General features: G+C 47.1%; 2 protein-coding genes across 12 annotated transcripts in view; one reads left to right on the top strand and one right to left on the bottom strand.

Moving 5' to 3' along the window:
- The window catches only part of WIPI1 (WD repeat domain, phosphoinositide interacting 1), a 47,651-nt gene extending 33,568 nt beyond the window's left edge, over window positions 1–14,083 (top strand). For 3 of the 4 annotated variants that reach the window (XM_083427789.1, XM_083427791.1, XM_083427790.1), the window contains 8 exons: window positions 426–518; window positions 1,642–1,712; window positions 2,462–2,569; window positions 4,239–4,403; window positions 5,260–5,367; window positions 8,018–8,139; window positions 9,236–9,336; window positions 13,538–14,083. In XM_083427789.1, the coding sequence (XP_083283915.1) occupies window positions 426–518; window positions 1,642–1,712; window positions 2,462–2,569; window positions 4,239–4,403; window positions 5,260–5,367; window positions 8,018–8,139; window positions 9,236–9,336; window positions 13,538–13,579 (810 nt within the window). In that variant the 3' untranslated portion in view covers window positions 13,580–14,083. Of the gene's footprint in view, window positions 1–425; window positions 519–1,641; window positions 1,713–2,461; window positions 2,570–4,238; window positions 4,404–5,259; window positions 5,368–8,017; window positions 8,140–9,235; window positions 10,601–13,537 lie in introns of all 4 variants that reach the window. The other variant, XR_014508064.1, reaches the window with a different exon arrangement.
- The window catches only part of ARSG (arylsulfatase G), a 114,217-nt gene continuing 105,038 nt past the window's right edge, over window positions 8,614–17,792 (bottom strand). For 2 of the 8 annotated variants that reach the window (XR_014508027.1, XR_014508029.1), the window contains 3 exons: window positions 16,308–16,640; window positions 14,049–14,306; window positions 8,614–10,146 (listed from right to left, as the gene is read on the bottom strand). Coding sequence is in view for 3 of the 8 variants with exons in the window: in XM_083427588.1 (XP_083283714.1) it covers window positions 16,342–16,640 (299 nt within the window). In the remaining 5 variants the exon portion in view is untranslated. Of the gene's footprint in view, window positions 14,307–16,307; window positions 16,641–17,792 lie in introns of all 8 variants that reach the window. The other 6 variants (XR_014508026.1, XR_014508028.1, XM_083427588.1 and 3 more) reach the window with 4 other exon arrangements.

Below are 17,792 nucleotides of genomic sequence, written 5' to 3' on the forward strand. Positions count from 1 at the left end.
AGCTTGTCAGGGAGCACCCTGATTCCCTGTGCCTTGGCAATTCAAGTGCTATCATTGGGGGCATTCTGCGCCCTTAGCCGATGAAGCCTTAATTTTGCCATAGCTAAGGAAGGAGCATGGAGCTGATGCTCACTGGGTAACCTTCCGTCAATCACCGGCTCTTAGGCTAGCCTACCTCACAGGGCTGTTGTAAGGATGAATTGAGGAGGGGGAGAACCAAATATGCAACATTGAGCTCCTTGGGAGGGAAGATGGGGATATAAATGCAATAAATTGTGCAATTAATGCAATTAATAAAATACTTTTGCTTACAACACTACTAATCTGTCTACACATTTTTGAAGAAAAACTGGAAATCCTACCCTTCTCCCAGGCCTTTTTCTTTTTTTGGCTCACACTTAAACTGTTTACCTTCCCATTAACAGAGAGACGTCTGTTCAATTTCTGCCCACGATGGGCCCCTCGCTGCCCTGGCCTTCAACTCCACAGGGTCAAAACTAGCAAGTGCTTCGGAAAAGGTAAGTGAGCAAAATGTCTACCAATTACAATTGGCACTTGTGTTTTCCCCGAGGAGCAAAAACGAGTGTTGTGTTTACCATTTGAATCCTTTGGCAAATTAGTTACTCACCCTAGGCAAAAGTTTCTGGTATTTCACTTAGGGTTTTTTCCCCTCTTCCATTTTAAGCTTATGCCCGCTTGCCTTGTCATCAGCACAGAGAAATGTATTCAAAAGTTTGCATGTTTTATAAGTCCGTTTTGAGGAGGAGCCATTGGCGTTAAAATACTAATTTAAAGAGAAAGCTGGCAAAGGAGTAACCATCTTGCATGTGGCTACATGTACCAGAAGAACTGGCATTGAGTACTGTGCCTAGAAACTGTTGCAGACTAAGCCTGCTTGCTTTCAAGTAAGTTCCACTGAAATCAGTGGGGCTTGCTTCTAGGTCACAATTGAGGTGTAAGCCCCCAAATTTAAGCAAACTTGTAAATTAATCCAAAGTATGTTTACTCGGATGTAAATCCTGCTGAGGTCAGTGGCGCTTGCTGACCAAGTCATTTGTGCTTAGAACTTCAGCCTTAGTTGTAAGTTCCAATGAAAGCAGTGGCTTCTATGTAGTCTTTCTTAGGATCACAGTACCTATCCTAATACAGTTTGTGAGTGCTAGGTCCAGTCGTGACCGACTCTGGGGTTGCGCCGCTCATCTCGCTTTATTGGCCGAGGGAGCCGGCGTACAGCTTCCGGGTCATGTGGCCAGCATGGCGAACCAGAGCAGCGCACGGAAATGCCGTTTACCTTCCCTCTGGAGCAGTACCTATTTATCTACTTGCACTTTGACGTGCTTTCGAACTGCTAGGTTGGCAGGAGCAGGGACCGAGCAACGGGAGCTCACCCCGTCGCGGGGATTCGAACCGCCGACCTTCTGATCGGCAAGTCCTAGGCTCTGTGGTTTAACCCACAGCGCCACCCGCATCCCTCGTTTGTGAGTGCTAGGAAATACTTAATTTATTCTTGTGTGTGTGTGTGTGTGTGTACATGTACTGAATGTCCATGCCGGAATAATTGTAGCATCTCTTCTGTGAAGGCAGCTGGTCCTTGCAACCTGATGGCTATGTGACTTTCATGCCTTACCTGTTTTCCTTCAGGGGACCGTCATTCGGGTGTTTTCCATCCCTGAGGGGCAAAAGGTCTATGAATTCAGAAGAGGAATGAAGAGGTCAGTGCTACACTCATCAGTGGCTCTTTTTCTTCTTCCTGCTACCTAGGAGGGTCCTTACCTAGGAAATGTTTCGGGAACACTCTCCAAAACACATGGGAGGGCCTGCTGCCTTTCCTTGCTTTCACAGCCATTGAACGCAACACATTTGAGAAACAGTATGATTGGTGTGGGAGTTTCTGGTATCACGCCTGGCTGGTCCAGTACCATTGAGGTTTTCACTGGTACACAGCGAGTGCCTTCATTGGGCGTAACTGTGGGGAAATCGCTGCTTAGGGACGCAAGTACAGGAGAGGTATAAAATAGGGTGAAGTACTTTAGGGATCTTTTTTCCCCACTGTGCTTTTTAAAACAACGGTCCATTCTTGCAAGGTGTGCCGATGGTCAGAGGCTATTTGAAAACCTAGTACGGGAACCAGAATAATATGCAGTATTATCCCCATACAACAGGTTTGCAGGGGCAGAGGCATTGTGCTTACAGTAAATGAATTAATGGCTGAGCTGAGATTTTGAAATGAGGGCTACAGCCCATTCTCTTTTCCAGTGCTACACCACATGCACTCATTGTTGGATCCCTAGCTGTAGGACACACAGACCAGCAGCAGGATATGATTTGATCATATCACGTTCATTTCCACCACTACCTCCACCCTGCAGATCGCTCAGATCTGCTTATTTTGGCCACGGCCTGACCTCCTTTTTGTTTTTGTGTCAGCTGCAGCAATCCTCTTTCCTTCCCTTGGGCTTAGGTACGTGAACATCAGCTCCCTAGTGTTCAGTATGGACTCGCAATTCTTGTGTGCGTCAAGCAACACCGAGACCGTTCACATCTTTAAGCTGGAACATCTCACAGACAGGTGGGTATCCAAACAGTGCCGTGTGGGCTGTGGGGAGTCTTAGCTGCAGCGAGATTCAGCCCTGGCCCAGCAAAGCTATGGGAAGAATGGGAAAACGTGGCTCATGCATATCCAAGCCATCACTGTCAGTTGGCCCCAGGGGATGCGATTTCAGCACATCCTTGTCATTTCCATCAAGTTACTGGTTGTTGTCTTTCTTTTTTTAAATGGGCCCATGTTGTTTAGACAAAGTTGTGATGCCACACAGTGGGATGAACCTGTGGCTGAGAAATGGGATTGTTAGGACAGGAGACAGGAATCAAGAGCATGCCTTGATTGTTGTGGCAGCACTCCAGGAGCCAGGAAGAGCAGAACTGAAGGAGCCTGGGACCAGAATTGAGGGTGAAGGTGGATCTGGGGTGTGCTAGACCCAGGAAACTGCTCGAGCATCCAGCCCAAGGTCCAGCTTCCAGGCCACAATATTTATTCCAGACATTTGTTGGAGAGAGGCAATGTCGTTGCAGCTCTGTGACCAGCACAAGTCTGCAAAGGGCTTGCGCCTGTTTCTGCCTTCAGTTGTTTCTGGGCCAAGTGTCTGTTTGCAAAACCAGTAACTTCAGTTCAAGAATTGCTGTTTGTAGCAGGGGCAGCTATCTTTGGCTATATATGGACATTGTGCATCACCCAATGGTAGCCTGGGTGCAGTTCTGGTATCTGTGAAAAAGATAGCTGCCATCTTTGTCTCTGGATAACTTCAAGTCTGTTTTGAAGCAATGACTATTAGAGTAGCCATCCACAGCGCTGGTGTCCTCCACACATTTTGAACTACAGCTCCCATAATTCCTGACCATTGGCCATGCTGACTGAGGCTGATGGGAATGGAGTGCAAGGCCATCAGAGGGCGCTAGGTTGGGGGAGGCTAGGCCAAAGATTACTAGGGAGGAAAACTGGAATTGGCTTGGGTGGAACTGAGCCTCTTTAACATAATGCACATTATCCAGGATAAATGTTGAAAATAGATAATGTACGTAGAAGCCCTGAGAAATGATCGGCTGCCACTGATAACTGCTTCCCGTGGTAGATTTAAAGTTGGAACACAACCCTTTGCGTAGCACAGACTTGTTTTTAGCTATTCATTAGTGTTTGGGTAAGAAGGTACATTCATAATGGCTTTCTGTGAAATGGGGTTTAATTGTACAGGCTGTATCTTAACAGATCACTGCATTCACTTCCCAGCATAGGAGTGTTTGGCCCAGTTATCATTGGGACACACAGTGGCTTATAGCGTTGTTGCCTAAATATACTCGTTCTTGTTGGAGCAGACAAGTTAGCTCAAGCAAGCACAGCTGTGTCGGCATTATATATGACGAAACTTCACACAAAGTTGGACAGCTGATACAATTTTAACTTGCATGTAGATTTCAGGTTTGACTTTATTGGCAATTATGTCGTGCCACGTTGCACTTTAATAAGTTGTAGATTCGTGTATGCCCCGAGGTTCTTATACTCTTAAAATGCTGACGCTGAGGGAAACTCCCAAGGGGGAAAAGAATTAGCAAAGGATGAATAGGAGCCAGGGAAGTTGCATGTATGTAGCCTTGAGGGGTTTAGGACCACACTATTGCATTGATGCTGCCTGGTCTAGATACTAGACTAAGAATCTCAGTGCCTGCTGCTTTGTTTCTCTTAGCCGGCCGGAAGAACCCCCGTCCTGGAGCGGCTACATGGGCAAGATGTTCATGGCCGCCACCAACTACCTCCCTTCTCAAGTGTCAGGCATGATGAGCCAGGACCGGGCCTTTGCCACCGTGCGCTTGAACTTCTCTGGACAAAGGAACATCTGTGTGCTCTCCACGTACGTAAGCTGTGGCTATAGCAACCAAGCAGCAGCTCCTTCTGTGTATATATACATAGGCATCTCTCAGAGCAGCATATATATATGCGCGCACACACACACCCTGAGTTGAGGCAAGCTGGAAGTTTGTTAGAAATGTAATGACTGTGTGGCAAGATGCGACGTGTGGAAATGTTCTGTATCTTGCTTCTTCTGCACTGGGCCACTGTCACCTGCATCTGCTCCAGGGAAGCTGCTGGGTGCACAATACAGGCAGTTCAGAATTTTAATCTGTTTTGTGCCCCAGGTCTGACAGGGAGTAGATTGCAATGGTCTCTTTAGGGGCTTTCTGCCTACCAGAAGATAGGCTGAGGATGTCTTTGGCCCAGGAGTAGTAAATGTGATGTTCTATGGACTACAACTCCCATTAGTCCTGACTGTTGGCCATGCTGGCTGGAGCTGATTGGACTTGTAGAGCATCACGTTGACTACCTCTGCTTGGCAGGAATCGGATTGATGGAAGGAATTATTATTTGTTGCCCTTTTCCAAGTTGTGAAGGCTCACAGTAGTGGTGGTGGTGCTCATAGTGACTGAATTTGGGAAGGTCTCGTGTAGGAGAAGGTATCTCCACTGATGTGTTAAGCAGAACAAGGCATCTGTACATTTGTGCCATCAGGGTGTGGTGTGTGTATCCATTTTTCCTCTGCTTAATGAGAAAATAGAGTAACTGCACAAGAGGAGAACTTACTCATCCAGGAACAGGTAAAATTCACAGCTAAATACCACCTGATGTCCTGGCCAGCCTAGGGCAGGCAAATGGATGGAGAGACCTTTTGTGAGTTCCTTTCAACTCTCCTCTTGCACATTTCTTGTTAGAATCCAGAAGTTGCCTCGGCTCTTGGTTACGACGTCTGACGGACACCTTTACCTCTACAACCTGGACCCTCAAGATGGAGGAGAGTGTGTTCTAATCAAGAAACACAGGTAAATGATACAGCTGAGCTGTTTGAGCACTGCAAGGGGAAATGTCTGGAGGTGGTTTAGTGTATACAAAGGGAAGCCACAGGCTATAATAAAATCATGCCCTGTAGTGCTTTAATTCGTTGGTGGTTAAAATTATATGCATGACTTCCTGAACTATGTGAGGTATTTCAAAGCTGCCCCACCTTCTAGCAGAAATCGCAAATGTCTCCTGATTGATGAATCAGGGCAGGCACCCGCACTCTGGCTGTATATACTAGTTTTCTGTAGGTAGGCGTCTTCTCCCCCCACCCCCGCCACCAAGGGGAGCATCTCACAAAATTACACCAGATGGACAAGGACCTCTTGGGTGAAAACCATCAGAGGGTTTGGCCTGAAGCCCAAAATCTGAAGGCCATTTTATCTCAGAAAGACAGAACTGCCTGCACACAAAAGCCCCAACCAGATTGTGCAGACCCAGGGAGTAGGATGAATCCAGGGAACTCAACAAGGATGCATGTCACATGTGGAATTGATGTAGCAAAACAGATATGTGAGAAGAACGAAGCTCCCTTGTTGAAAGGGAAGAGTCATAATGCAACACTTCAAAGGTGGAGTCTCCTTCTTTGGAGGTCTTTAAGCAGAGGCTTGACAACCATATGTCAGGAGTGCTCTGATGGTGTTTCCTGCTTGGCAGGGGGTTGGACTCGATGGCCCTTGTGGTCTCTTCCAACTCTATGATTCTATGATTCTATGAAAGGTTCTTGGAGGCAAGCAGACACATAACTGGAGGGAGGTTTGCTCTGTGGCAAAGAGATGGAAGTCCTTCTGGCAGTGGTAGCCAACCTGGTGCCCTCCGGATGCTGTTGGACTTCAACTCCCATCAGCCCCACCAGCCTGCTTGGATAATGGGAGTTGTAGTCCAGCAGCATTTGAGGATGAACGCATTGGCTGCCTCTGCCATATGGTTTTCCCCAAAGGATGAGGTGATGCAGCCTCTGATTGCTTTTTAGAGAACTGTTTCAGGTGTTGTGGGTTGTTTTTGTACATTACTGTGGCACTTGATGTTATGCAGTTTATAGGTATTCCGGAAAGATAAGATTTGGAGGGCAAGTAACACAGCCCGAGTCACTGAGCCACAAGGGAAACATGTAGGTTTTATTCCTAGTTTGAGGTGCTTCTATTTGCACTGGAAATAGCTAAAGATGACAGTGAAGGTGTTTCCTTCGCCAGGGTGTAGATAATGCCAGGCCTTTGTAGTTGGATCTAAACACCCACCTAGGTGTTAATTTGGCTGTCAGCTTTTGAAGTGCTATTCAGCTCACACACCAGCATGCTTCAGATGCAGAGGCTGTGACTAAAAGGCCCGCTACCCTGGGCCGCCCATCTCATTCAGGCATCGCCAGCACTCTTGTGTCTTGCCCTGGAGCCTGTGTGTGTTCTGGTCACCCATAAAACTTAGGTCACCTCAAGTGAGGGGTTTTTTCTTGGGTGTTGCCTGTGGCTCAGAATCATGGCTGTGTCCTCCTCATCTGGACAGCTGCAGTGGAATTTCTCTACAAGCCCGTCCTTGCTGTCTAGCGTAACAAGCAGAATGACTGCCCGTCTCTTTGCCAAGAGAGAAGTGAGCACTTGTATGTAGCCTGGTGGAGTGTAACGTCTGTGCGTGCTACTGCCCAGCCCTTTGGGCTGGCAAGGGCAAGAGGACTGGGTGGCACCAGGGACTTGCAGGAGGTGCCCACAAGCAGCTGGTAGTGGGCTTGCTTGCAACTGGTCTATTCTGTGAATGAAAATCTGCAATGAGCGAGTGAACCCAGTAGCAGAGGGCTTCTGTGGTGGAGTACAATTACTGCCATAAGGGATACGCTTTACTATGATAGTTGTTGTTGTTTAAATAGGGGTATCGCTTAATGTCTAAAGAACTGTCAGAGGTACTATACTTCTGAATGCCAGTTGCTGGAAATTGCGCTCAGATCCTGCTTGTTGGCCACTGTGAGAGCAGGCTACTGGACTTGGTGGGCTGCTTATGTTAAATGAGAGCCCTGCCGTCTTCTCTGTAAGGGAGAAGTGTGGGACGACACTGTGGTTGCTCGGTGGTGATGGAAAGGCAGTTGGGCTTGCTTTGAGGTCCTGCATAACATTGTGTTGCATGCATATGGGTATGCATATGTATGTCTACAAATTTGGATAAGTAGCTTGAGCAAAGATGGGGAAAAGGAGACCGAGAGCTGAAAGGGCGGTGGTGCAAGATTAGGACAACAGTGCACGGGAGACTATTTCCCTTACCTGCTGCGCTACTAAAGAAAAGGGGTCTGAAGGATCTGGTGTGGTCCGAGGTCCCTTTCCCCACCTCCACAGCAACATTACACCTGCGTCCCAGCACTCTCCTCCCTTTCTTCCAAATGCCAACGTAGTCCTTTTTGGAGAGGTTGTGCTGTCTACATCTGCATAGAGAGGTTTTGCCGTTGTGCATTTGTGTTGGGAAACCAATGCAACATATGGGTCAGAGATGGATGAGACCACGGCACAAGACCCACATGCACCAGCCGTCCAGCTTATACTTTGCTACCCATCACAGTGAAATATGGACAATGCATTGTTGATGTTACTGGGTAGCTTGGGAGGTAGTAACTAATTTTATTCTCTTTTTTTCCCTGCCTCAACATACAATCAGCTTGCTTGACCTGGGAAAGGCAGAAGAGAACAAAGAAAACGATCTCCGCCCCCCAGTACCTCAGACTTATGCTGCAACGGTAGCCCGGCAGAGTTCGGTGCCTTCACCTTCGATGGTGCCAGGTGAGTGTCAGGTTGTCATTCAAGATCTTCAGGCTCTTGGTTTAGCCAGACCAGAACTGTTCATGGCTAAGTATCCCCAGATAATGACGTATCTATACATCCCCCTTGATGTTCTTAGGGAAACAAGGTTCTTTTTCTTATCTGTCACCTCTTCAGATGCCCTGTACCTGGGAGAAGGGGTCTGGCCATAGGCAGAAGGCCAGGGGTTTCCTCACGCTTTTAATTTCACATTACCTCAGAACCAAACAAAAGAAACTGAAGCAGCTCAGCACCCTTTGCTCTTTGTCACAACATAAATCTACGTGGCCAGCGTTGCCAGGCCAAGCCACACGTGTTGTATGATATAAAACCATCAAGGCTGGGTGCATTATGTAGAAGTTTAGAAGAAGAATAAAGTCTGATGATGCGCACAGAATTCAACTTCCCAAGAATCTCAGCAACCATAAAGCAAAAAAAAAGAATAGATCACCGTGATGCAAATCTTTACCTCTCCTTTATTTTTGTAATGCAGAGAAACAGCAACAAATGTCTTCTGGACATCTTGTTTTGCTCTGTGTTGCTTATAACTGCAAAATAAATGTAATTATAGGAAACATACCCATTGTGCTGTCTAATAGACAATGCAGACTCCCTTGCTTGCATGTTGGTGATGCGCTTTGCTCATGTCATCCCAAGCAAAGCCACTAGAAATCTGAACCGACTCGCTTGACTACTCTCCTCTCCCCTAAGTAAGACTCTGTCCTCTATCCTGTCTGTGCAAACAAGTTAGAATGTGTTTCTGTCCGTCCTTTATGAAAAGCCTTGGGCGCCACTAATGCTTATTGAAGATCCCACATGAATCAAAACTCTGCATGTCTGATTCACAGTGGAAAGCCTGAGGCTTTCATTAGAATGGAAACTTCTCCCCACCACAGTCTGGCAATTGCAGTACTGGTGCAGCTCTCACAAGTCCCTTCACTTCTCTGTGTTTTGCCAAACCTTGCAGCAGGAGGGGGGAAAGCACTCAGTAAAAAGTCACCAAATGCCGCCCCTGTCTGCCCAGCCTTTGGGCTTTTCAGCTGTACTTATTTCCAGTATTTTGTTCCTTCTTAAATAGGTTACTCAGAAGATGGAGGAGCCCTTCGAGGAGAGGTTATACCGGAGCACGAATTCGCCACTGGGCCAGTGTGTCTGGATGATGAAAATGAGTTTCCACCTGTGAGCATTAGGAGTACTTAAGAGAGCACTATGGGCCTCATGCTGCGAAGAAAGCGTTTAGCCTCTTCTTCCAGAAGGGCTGTCCCTTCCTCTCCTTTCTGTAGCCCGCGGCAACTAAATCAGTTATGCTCTTATAAATGGGTAGATAAACTCCCACTGTGCTGGGAGAGGGGCTTGGGAACAAAAATCTTATTTATAATCCTGATATCCTACTGTTGCATTGGTGTCCCAGGCCCAGGGAACTGACTGAGCAGGTCCATTCCTGCGGAGGTTCAGCAGTGCTCCAGACCATTTAACTGATTCCCACCCAAACCCTCGTCTTCCCAAGAGGAGGGCACACTCAGAGTTCAAGTCTGGATTTCTGCAGAAAGCATCTGAGATGGAAATGGTGGGAGGAATCCTTCAAATGTCAGAAAGAGGCATGTTTAAGGGCACCCGTTTGGTCCTTTGAATGTGTGTTTGGATTAAGTGACCAAAACAATGATAAAACTGACTGGTGGCTCGTTGGCTTTGGCTTTTTGTGGGTTCTGGGCAATTGCAGCCCATGCCCCCATTCCTTCCCAACCCAATCCTATTGCTGGTAGCTTTACCATACCAGCAAGATGCTCAGCCCACCAGCTTTGCTATTTGCATGTGGGGCTGGGGGGAGGAAAAGACCTGCAGGGCAGGCATCAGTATAAAATGGTGGTGCAGGGAGAAGCATTACCTAAGGGGAAATGGGCAGGTGCAGTAAGCAAGTGCTGGCTGGGCAGCAGTCGTGCTAGTGATGGAGCTGCTCTTCCATCGCTGGGCTCTCGAGGTAGGACCAGCCTGTGGCGGGAGAGAAAAAAGAGAGCGCGATCAGCAGCCCAAGCCTACTTACTGCTGCATACACAGACCCAACCTGTCTTTAGCAAGGAAGGTTGGAAACTGGAAAACTTAAGGACATTTATTTGTGTTCCCGCTATCTTTCTCCCCTCTCTGTAATAGAAGTCTGCTACCTCCCAGTGTCTCTTTAATCAATGCTATTTATTCTCTAAGAAGTAACAAGCAATGTATTATGTTCCTTCTAAAGGGTCCCATCCCTCTTGCATGGTCTTGTATTGAGTCATGGGGAAGTGACTTCCATGCTGTGTCTTAACAGCATCAAGTGATTCAAGCATTATTGCAGAGCTAAGCATCTACCTGCCCAACCGCTTGTCTGCCTTGCTCCTGTTGCCGCTTCTCACGCCTTCTGCTTCCCCTTACCTGCCGTTGCCAAAACTCTTGCCCCGGGCTGTTAAAGGTGAGAGGAACCGTCCCAGATAGCCTTACGCTGTTGTTTAGAAGCTGGAAGAGGACTAACTTGGTCTAGGGCTAGGGAAGCCTTCCAGATGTTGTGGAACTACAACTCCCACAATCCCCGACTTCTGACCATGTTGCCTGGGGCTGATGGGAGTCCAGCAACACTGGAAGAGTCACACATCAGCCACCTGTTATGTATGGCACCTGCAAGCTCGCTCTCCCCTAACCTTCAAGGCTGCCTCATCTTCTCTTTGTGTCTGAGGGGGGAGGAATGCCATGAGAGACAGGATGGAGCTGGGGGTATTACTTGCCATAGACAGCCAGGCAAGTGGCACATTGCACCTCTGATGTAACGGGCTTAGTTTTGGCATTTGCTACTAGTTGTGTGGGCTTGTGAAGAAGCCAAGGCTGGGCAATCACAATGTTCCCTGCTTGCTAGGCCACCGTAGGAGCTTTTGGGTTTGTTTGTTTTTGCGATAATTAAACTGTTCCCTCCGCATATGGCCATGAACACTTAGGCAGTATCCAACCCACAAAGACTAGTGTTCTATTTTAAAAGTGTAAAGTGTTGGCAATTTGGATTAATGGTTGTGTTAGTCGTGCATGCATATGTACGATTATTGACCTTCTGGGGTTTGGTCACAACTCGGCTGCGCGCTGCGCTCAGCATCCTGTTTGAGAAGCTACTGCACTTAAGAGTTGTTTCTTTTTACCTTTGGCTGCCTTAATAGAGGAGGGTGGATGGCGATCTCTTAGTATTTCGTCATCTCTCTAGGATCAGAAACTTGGGATTATTTTTCTCTCCTTTGCACCAACCTCCCAGGTTGTTAGGGGGGTTTCCACTTGCCATATTACTTTAGGAATCCTCCTCAGTGCTCTGTGAAACTCTTGGTGTGATGATGTGCCTTATTCATAGAGAAATTGCCTCTCCATGGATATTGTAGCAAGCATTTGGTTTCTTAACAGTGCAGGCGGGGATAGGGGCAGTTTGACTGCTGGGCTCAAGCTGGCAGGGCAGAATGTCATTTTTCCAGGGGGTCTGTGTGTAATGGACATACATATCCATCTGTTTTATCATCCCATTAGAAACAATGGGAGGGGAGGTAGAGATTTAGTGATCTCTGTTTCAGGAGCTTGACTGAATAATTCTCTAGTATGGGGGGTGTCCAAGCCACTTCCCAGCATACCCTCTTTTTTTCTGGCCCTTCTGACAGTACTTTTAAGGTCAGTTGGACCGGCCCTTTTTGGAGCTAGCAGAGGTGGGAAGGGAAGCTCCAACACTGGACCTCCCTTTCTGATTTTGAAGCTCTATGTCTGACATAGAGGGTAGGCCCATTCTAGTCCATGGCTTGTAAGGGTGACCCTCCTTGGCAAGGACGGTACCTTGAATTGCTAATATACTGGCATAAAAAGAGGTTTTTCAAAGGGTATGTCTACACTGTCTTCTGCACAGGAGGAAGTATCTACACACATCAGAAACTGCTAAATTAGCCCCGTTCCAATTTGGACAAAGTGGACTAGCCACACCAGACCCAAGTGCTAGAAGTTTTTTTCCGATGTCTGGGTGGTATTGCAACCTTCACATCGCTAAATTGGGCATTCCACTACCATTCCTCCATATTACTTACAGGAGGTAGAGGGGAGAGTTAGGAGGGGAAAGCTAGGATATCTAATTCACAGCACCAAGACTACAAGCTCTCTGGTCCAGGCAAGCGTAAAAATGTAGCTGCCACCATGTGAAATGAGCGTTCTGCATGCGTTGCAGGTGACGATGGTGTGCATACTTTCTCCTACCTTAAGATGCTCTTCAGGTGGAAAGCATCATTGTATGTGAAGCTGTGGATGGGTATGCCTGTGGAATCCAAGCAGCTTGGGATCAAGTGCCACTAAAAACATGATTGCCGTGCGCCAGCTGCATCACTTATGCTCTTGGAAGAGCAATTTCCATACAGGAGCACAAGGAACTCCAGCTATTGTTAGGGTGGGGCGATACATTGCAGTGTTGAAAACCAGGTATCGGCAGCTAAATATCAGCATATGCTGATATATCACAATGGCTGAAATGTATATCAGCTGCTGCTTTCTCCCCTAAGTGGGGAGGAAGAAGCAGTAGAGATGCATCGCCCAACCCCATACTGCTGTGGCTTCTGCAAGCAAGAGCAGTAGGAGGGTTTGATCAGCTATGGGGTGGGCAGCTTCCCACCCACCCTGCAGCTGATCAAACCCTTCCCTTCCAGCTCACATGAGCAAGCTCAAAGGCGCCGACCTGCTTTGCCCGAGTGGGCAAGCTGCGTCTTTCCTCTTGGGGTGGTTGGTCGCTCTGGGATGAAAGACACAGCCCACCTTCCTGGGCGAAGGCAGGCAGGCAGCAACCAAGCACACAGAGCCTGAGAAGCATGTTCAGGTTCTGTGAATCTGTCTGCCTTTGCCTTCGTCCAGTTGGGCAGCCTGACTATTTCCTCCTGGAGCGACCAAGGACCCCACGAGGAAAGACGCAGCCCGCCCAGACGCCTTTGCCTTTTGCAGACAATTTGAGCTGCTGATTCACTGCGGTTCCCCGGTTGCCGCTTGCACAGCACAGGGGAGACAGGAGGTGCGCTGTGCTGGTGGTGGCTGGGGAACCACGATGTATCAGGTGACCCAGCACATGCTGTGTTTACAACCAAGAGAAGGGTTCATTGTTTAAAGCAGAAAACACAATTCTCAATCTTCAGTTCCTCCTAAGATGGGCATTGGGGTTGCCCAGATGATTCTTTTGAATTAAGGACACGCAAAAAAACTAAGTGACCCACAGATTTTGCGGAAAGCAAAACAGTTGCATGGCAAGCTGCCTCCCTGCTGCTTCCTCTGCATGTTTGCAAAGTCCGGCTACAGCACACTCCCTGCTCAACGGCACGCTGCTGGGAAAAGTAAGGCCCTTCTGTTTTGATTTTGGTAGATAAACTTGTGCCGTGGAAGCCAGACGAACAAGAGGTCATGAGGAGTGGCAAACAGCAGAGCACGGAGCGACGGATGGGAGGTAGTTTGGAGAAACAAAAAATGGGAAAGTGGAAGATCCCACAAGTGAGGGGGGGAGCCAGAGGTGCTCCAGTGCTTTTAACACAGTATGTTTCTTCTTAGCCCAACCCTTTTTGGCCCTTTGTGTGTATTCTCTTAAAAGTGCTGCGTGGGTTTGGTATCAATGTACTGTATATGCACATTGCTCTATACTCGAGTGTAAATGTAACCCCCCCCCCCACAAAAGAACCTGAATTTTATACACATGCCTGCCCTTTTCTAATTTATGTCGTGTATAAATGTACTTAACAGAAGTCTATTGATCTATGTCCTTTGTACAGTATATATACATAATATTTTACCCAGGCAGAATATTTTTGCAGTGACCTATTAGGGAGACAGGGGGGAAAAAGAGAACTCCAACTTACTGTGTTGGCACTCTGTTTAAATACCTGTTAATAAAGTCACCATCGTGTCAGCAGCAGCAGCTGTCGCCTTGCGTTCTGTCTTGTTGTTTTGAACGGAGCCCTAAAGATGTCAGCCTTGATTAAGTTTTACCAGTGGAACTGCTGCATCTGCTTGCAAATAGAATCCCTTTTTCTTTCTACCGTACACCATGCCTCAGTTGCTACTTTCAGAGAATCATGTCAGGAGATCCACAATGAGAATTGCCTCCCTTATTTTCCTTCGTATGTTGTGGACCATACTGCCTGCAAAGAAAGAGAGATACTGTATTTTTCTGTGTATAAGACAATCTTTCCCCCCCAAATTTTTAAAGTTTAAAATTGGGGTAGTCTTATACACGGAATGTTGGAATTATTTAATTTTGGGCTCAAAAAAATAGAGGTTGTCTTATACATGGGGGCGTCTTACACACACAAAAATACGGTAATTATGTCTATAGCATAGTAAGGACCAGAGTCACTATTATTATTTAAATAATAATTCTTTAGATTTTCAGATCCTTGTAGTTGGCTCTACCCCATCTTGCAGTGACTCCATATGCCTAAGACCTACTTTAAAGACCCCCTTCAAATGTCTTGGGCCATGGCTCCTACTTAAAATAAAAATGGCAACCGTGTGTCTGGTTCTCGTGTCCCTGTTTGTGCACCTTATGCAACTAACTCGTCTCATCCTGATGTCAAGATGCAGCAAGCCCTGTCAGTCCGTGATGCAGAGATGGAGACAGGGAAATGCATAATCAGGTCACAGGTAAGTGATGCCAGACATGATGGAGGGGGCGAACTAGACGTGTTGCCATTTTGGGTGGCCGCCACTCAAGTGTGACTGCTTCCAGCACTGGATTGAGGTGACTTTTGCAGAGAGTAGTAGTTGCTTAAGGAGTTAAATGCCACCGCTGCTGAGATGAAATGTCCCCATTTACAAAAAAAAAAAAAAAAAAGCGATAAGGCTACAGTCTTATAGGTGGGAGGGTCCCCTAGAAAGTTGCATATACACTGCTCTTCTAACAGGATAGCATGTGCATCCCCAGAGGAGCTCCAAGTACACCTGCAGAAAGTTTTATTTTTGCAGGGAGAGATGCTTGTTGGGGTGGGCCTTGGATCCAGAAGCCCCTTTTTTCTCCAAAGCACTAAGAACTACGCCAGTCTTTAGGGTGGCATATAGTTCGTTTTCCCTCAAGTAGTAAAGGTAAAGGGACCCCTGACTATTAGGTCCAGTCGTGGCCGACTCTGGGGTTGCGGCGCTCATCTCGCTTTATTGGCCGAGGGAGCCGGCGTACATGTGGTCATGTGGCCAGCATGACTAAGCCGCTTCTGGCAAACCAGAGCAGTGCATTGAAATGCCATTTACCTTCCTGACGGAGCGCTACCTATTTTATCTACTTGCACTTTGACGTGCTTTCAAACTGCTAGGTTGGCAGGAGCTGGGACCGAGCAACAGGCGCTCACCCCATTGCAGGGATTTGAACCGCCAACCTTCTGATCAGCAAGCCCTAGTCTCTGTGGTTCAACCCACAACGCCACCAGCGTCCCTCAAGTATTATGCATTAAATCAGCAGGGCTGAGGATGTGGCAATAGTTCTCTACCATGAATGCTTCTGTGTCCCACCTACTCCACCAACAATAGGATTGCTCTGGTTTAAACAAAATACAGTTATTTACTTGATCGTTTCCTTACAATAATAAGAACAAATTCTCTGGGCGCTTTACAGTCAAAGTTGAAAGTAAAACAACAACAACAACATGCATACATATGTGCAACAGAAGAAAGCAAAAGTATAAACAAGGGCTAACAATACAGTGGGTGCTCGGGTTGCGAACGTGATCCATGTGGCACGTTCGCAACCCACAGCGCTGCATCAGAGCATACGCAGGTTGCAATTTGGCGTTTCTGCGCATGCGCAAAGCATGATTTAGTGCTTCTGCACATGTGCGAGCGCCAAAACCTGGAAGTAACCCATTCAGGTAATTCCAAGCTTCGGTGCATCCATACCCAAAAACACACAACCTGAAGCGTCTGTAACCCGAGGTATGACTGTAGTGCCAAAGTTGTAAAAAGCAGATCTAAAATTAGGGATCCTGGCTTGTGTGCATAAAGACTTAGAGCCATGTTAGAAATCTAGTCTGATTAGAAACAGCACATGGAAGCTGCCCCAAATGGCACTGATTCAAAATATTTACATACCACCTTTCAACCCCAAATTATCAGAATGGTTTAGGATGTAACAAAGTTTCCCCTGCTATTCTAACCTTGAGTCTTGTAGGCTTCACTTTCCGTATCGGCTCAGCATCTCTGGGATGAGTTGGAATAAGCCAACTGGCATCGGCAGACCAAATGCTGTGGGTTGCAGCAGGGTGTCACAGCTGGGTCATGAGAGTAGTCCGCTGTAGAGACATTGTCTGTTGCAATATTCCACAGAATGTCCAGGAGAGCCTTGTTTGCCACTGGCAGGACAGCACGGTACTCTGCAGTCTCAATGTCCAGTGGTGCCGCCTCCTGGATGTCCTGCTGTAAGTTAAAAATGAGAGGTGGCTGATGGCGCCGTTCCTTCCCAATGCTCCCATCACAGGCCTTGGCACCACCTGGAAACAGATGAGGCAAGCAAGATGTTAGGGCTGCCATCTTTTAACAGGTATTCCTGTTGCAGAAGCCATGCAATTAAAAGGAAAAACACCCAGAGCTCATTAGTGTAGCTTAAGAATGATACAATCTAGCCAACGGTAAACACTTTTACCCATTGATTTTGTGGAGGGGAACTAAGCACAGGCCCATTACAAGAATGGACCGGTTGCAGGAGCAATGGGTGGTCCAATGTCTGAAATACGTATCTGTAAAATGTTTGCAGTTGGTTGCTTCTCTGTTTATTGTTTAAATGCAAAACTTGGAAGTATGGAAGACATTCCTTGGAAATAATGCAAGATAGGTTCAGGAGGACCTGATACCAGCATCGCATGACAGCGACATTGGTTTCCCACTTTAAAAGTTTGAGAAATGCCACGAGAAAAATGGAATTCTGCTGTTACACAAAATACTACAGCCATCAATGAAAAACAGGAGCATCAAACAGAGGAATAGCCAAGGTGGGCAGAGTGGGCTCCTATGTTTAACCCTTTGACAAGGACTTGTTTACTGGCCGTCTCACAACCAACAGATAACACAAGGAAAGCCTTGCTGGACCAAAGAAAATGCCCATCTAGTCCAGCATCTTCTATCTTACAGTGGCCCAGCATCTTCTATTTCACAGTGGCCAGCTGGACGTGTACAGAATTCCACAAGCAGAACCTGAGAGCCACTGCAGACTCCATGCAACTGGTATTTTAAAGGGATAACTTCTCTTAACAATGGAGGTAGAGCACCATCATTGTGGTAATCCTACATCTGGGCTGTACCACTTGTTCTCCAGCTCCCTGCTCTGGCTAGCACTGGAGGCAATGCCTGTTACTTATATATTTGGGTGTCACCAGTGCCAGATCCTCGAGCCCCCAAAATAAAAAGACAATTTAAAAATACCTAGGTACAAGGACACCTCATCTGAAACATCCTCATTAACCACAGCTATACAGACCAAAACTTCCCCATACAAAAATGCAGATGAACCATATTAAAGCCATTGAGGAGAAGGAGATGGTTGGTGCAACCCTTAAGAAGTGCCCCTGCTGAAAACAATTAACTCCTTGGCTGCTTCCGCTTCACCGTGTGAGGGGTTGGGCTCCTGCCCACACCACAGAGGAAGC

The sequence above is a fragment of the Podarcis tiliguerta genome (assembly GCF_965153285.1).
Source record: "Podarcis tiliguerta genome assembly, chromosome: 2".
NCBI classification, from domain to species: Eukaryota; Metazoa; Chordata; class Lepidosauria; order Squamata; family Lacertidae; genus Podarcis; species Podarcis tiliguerta.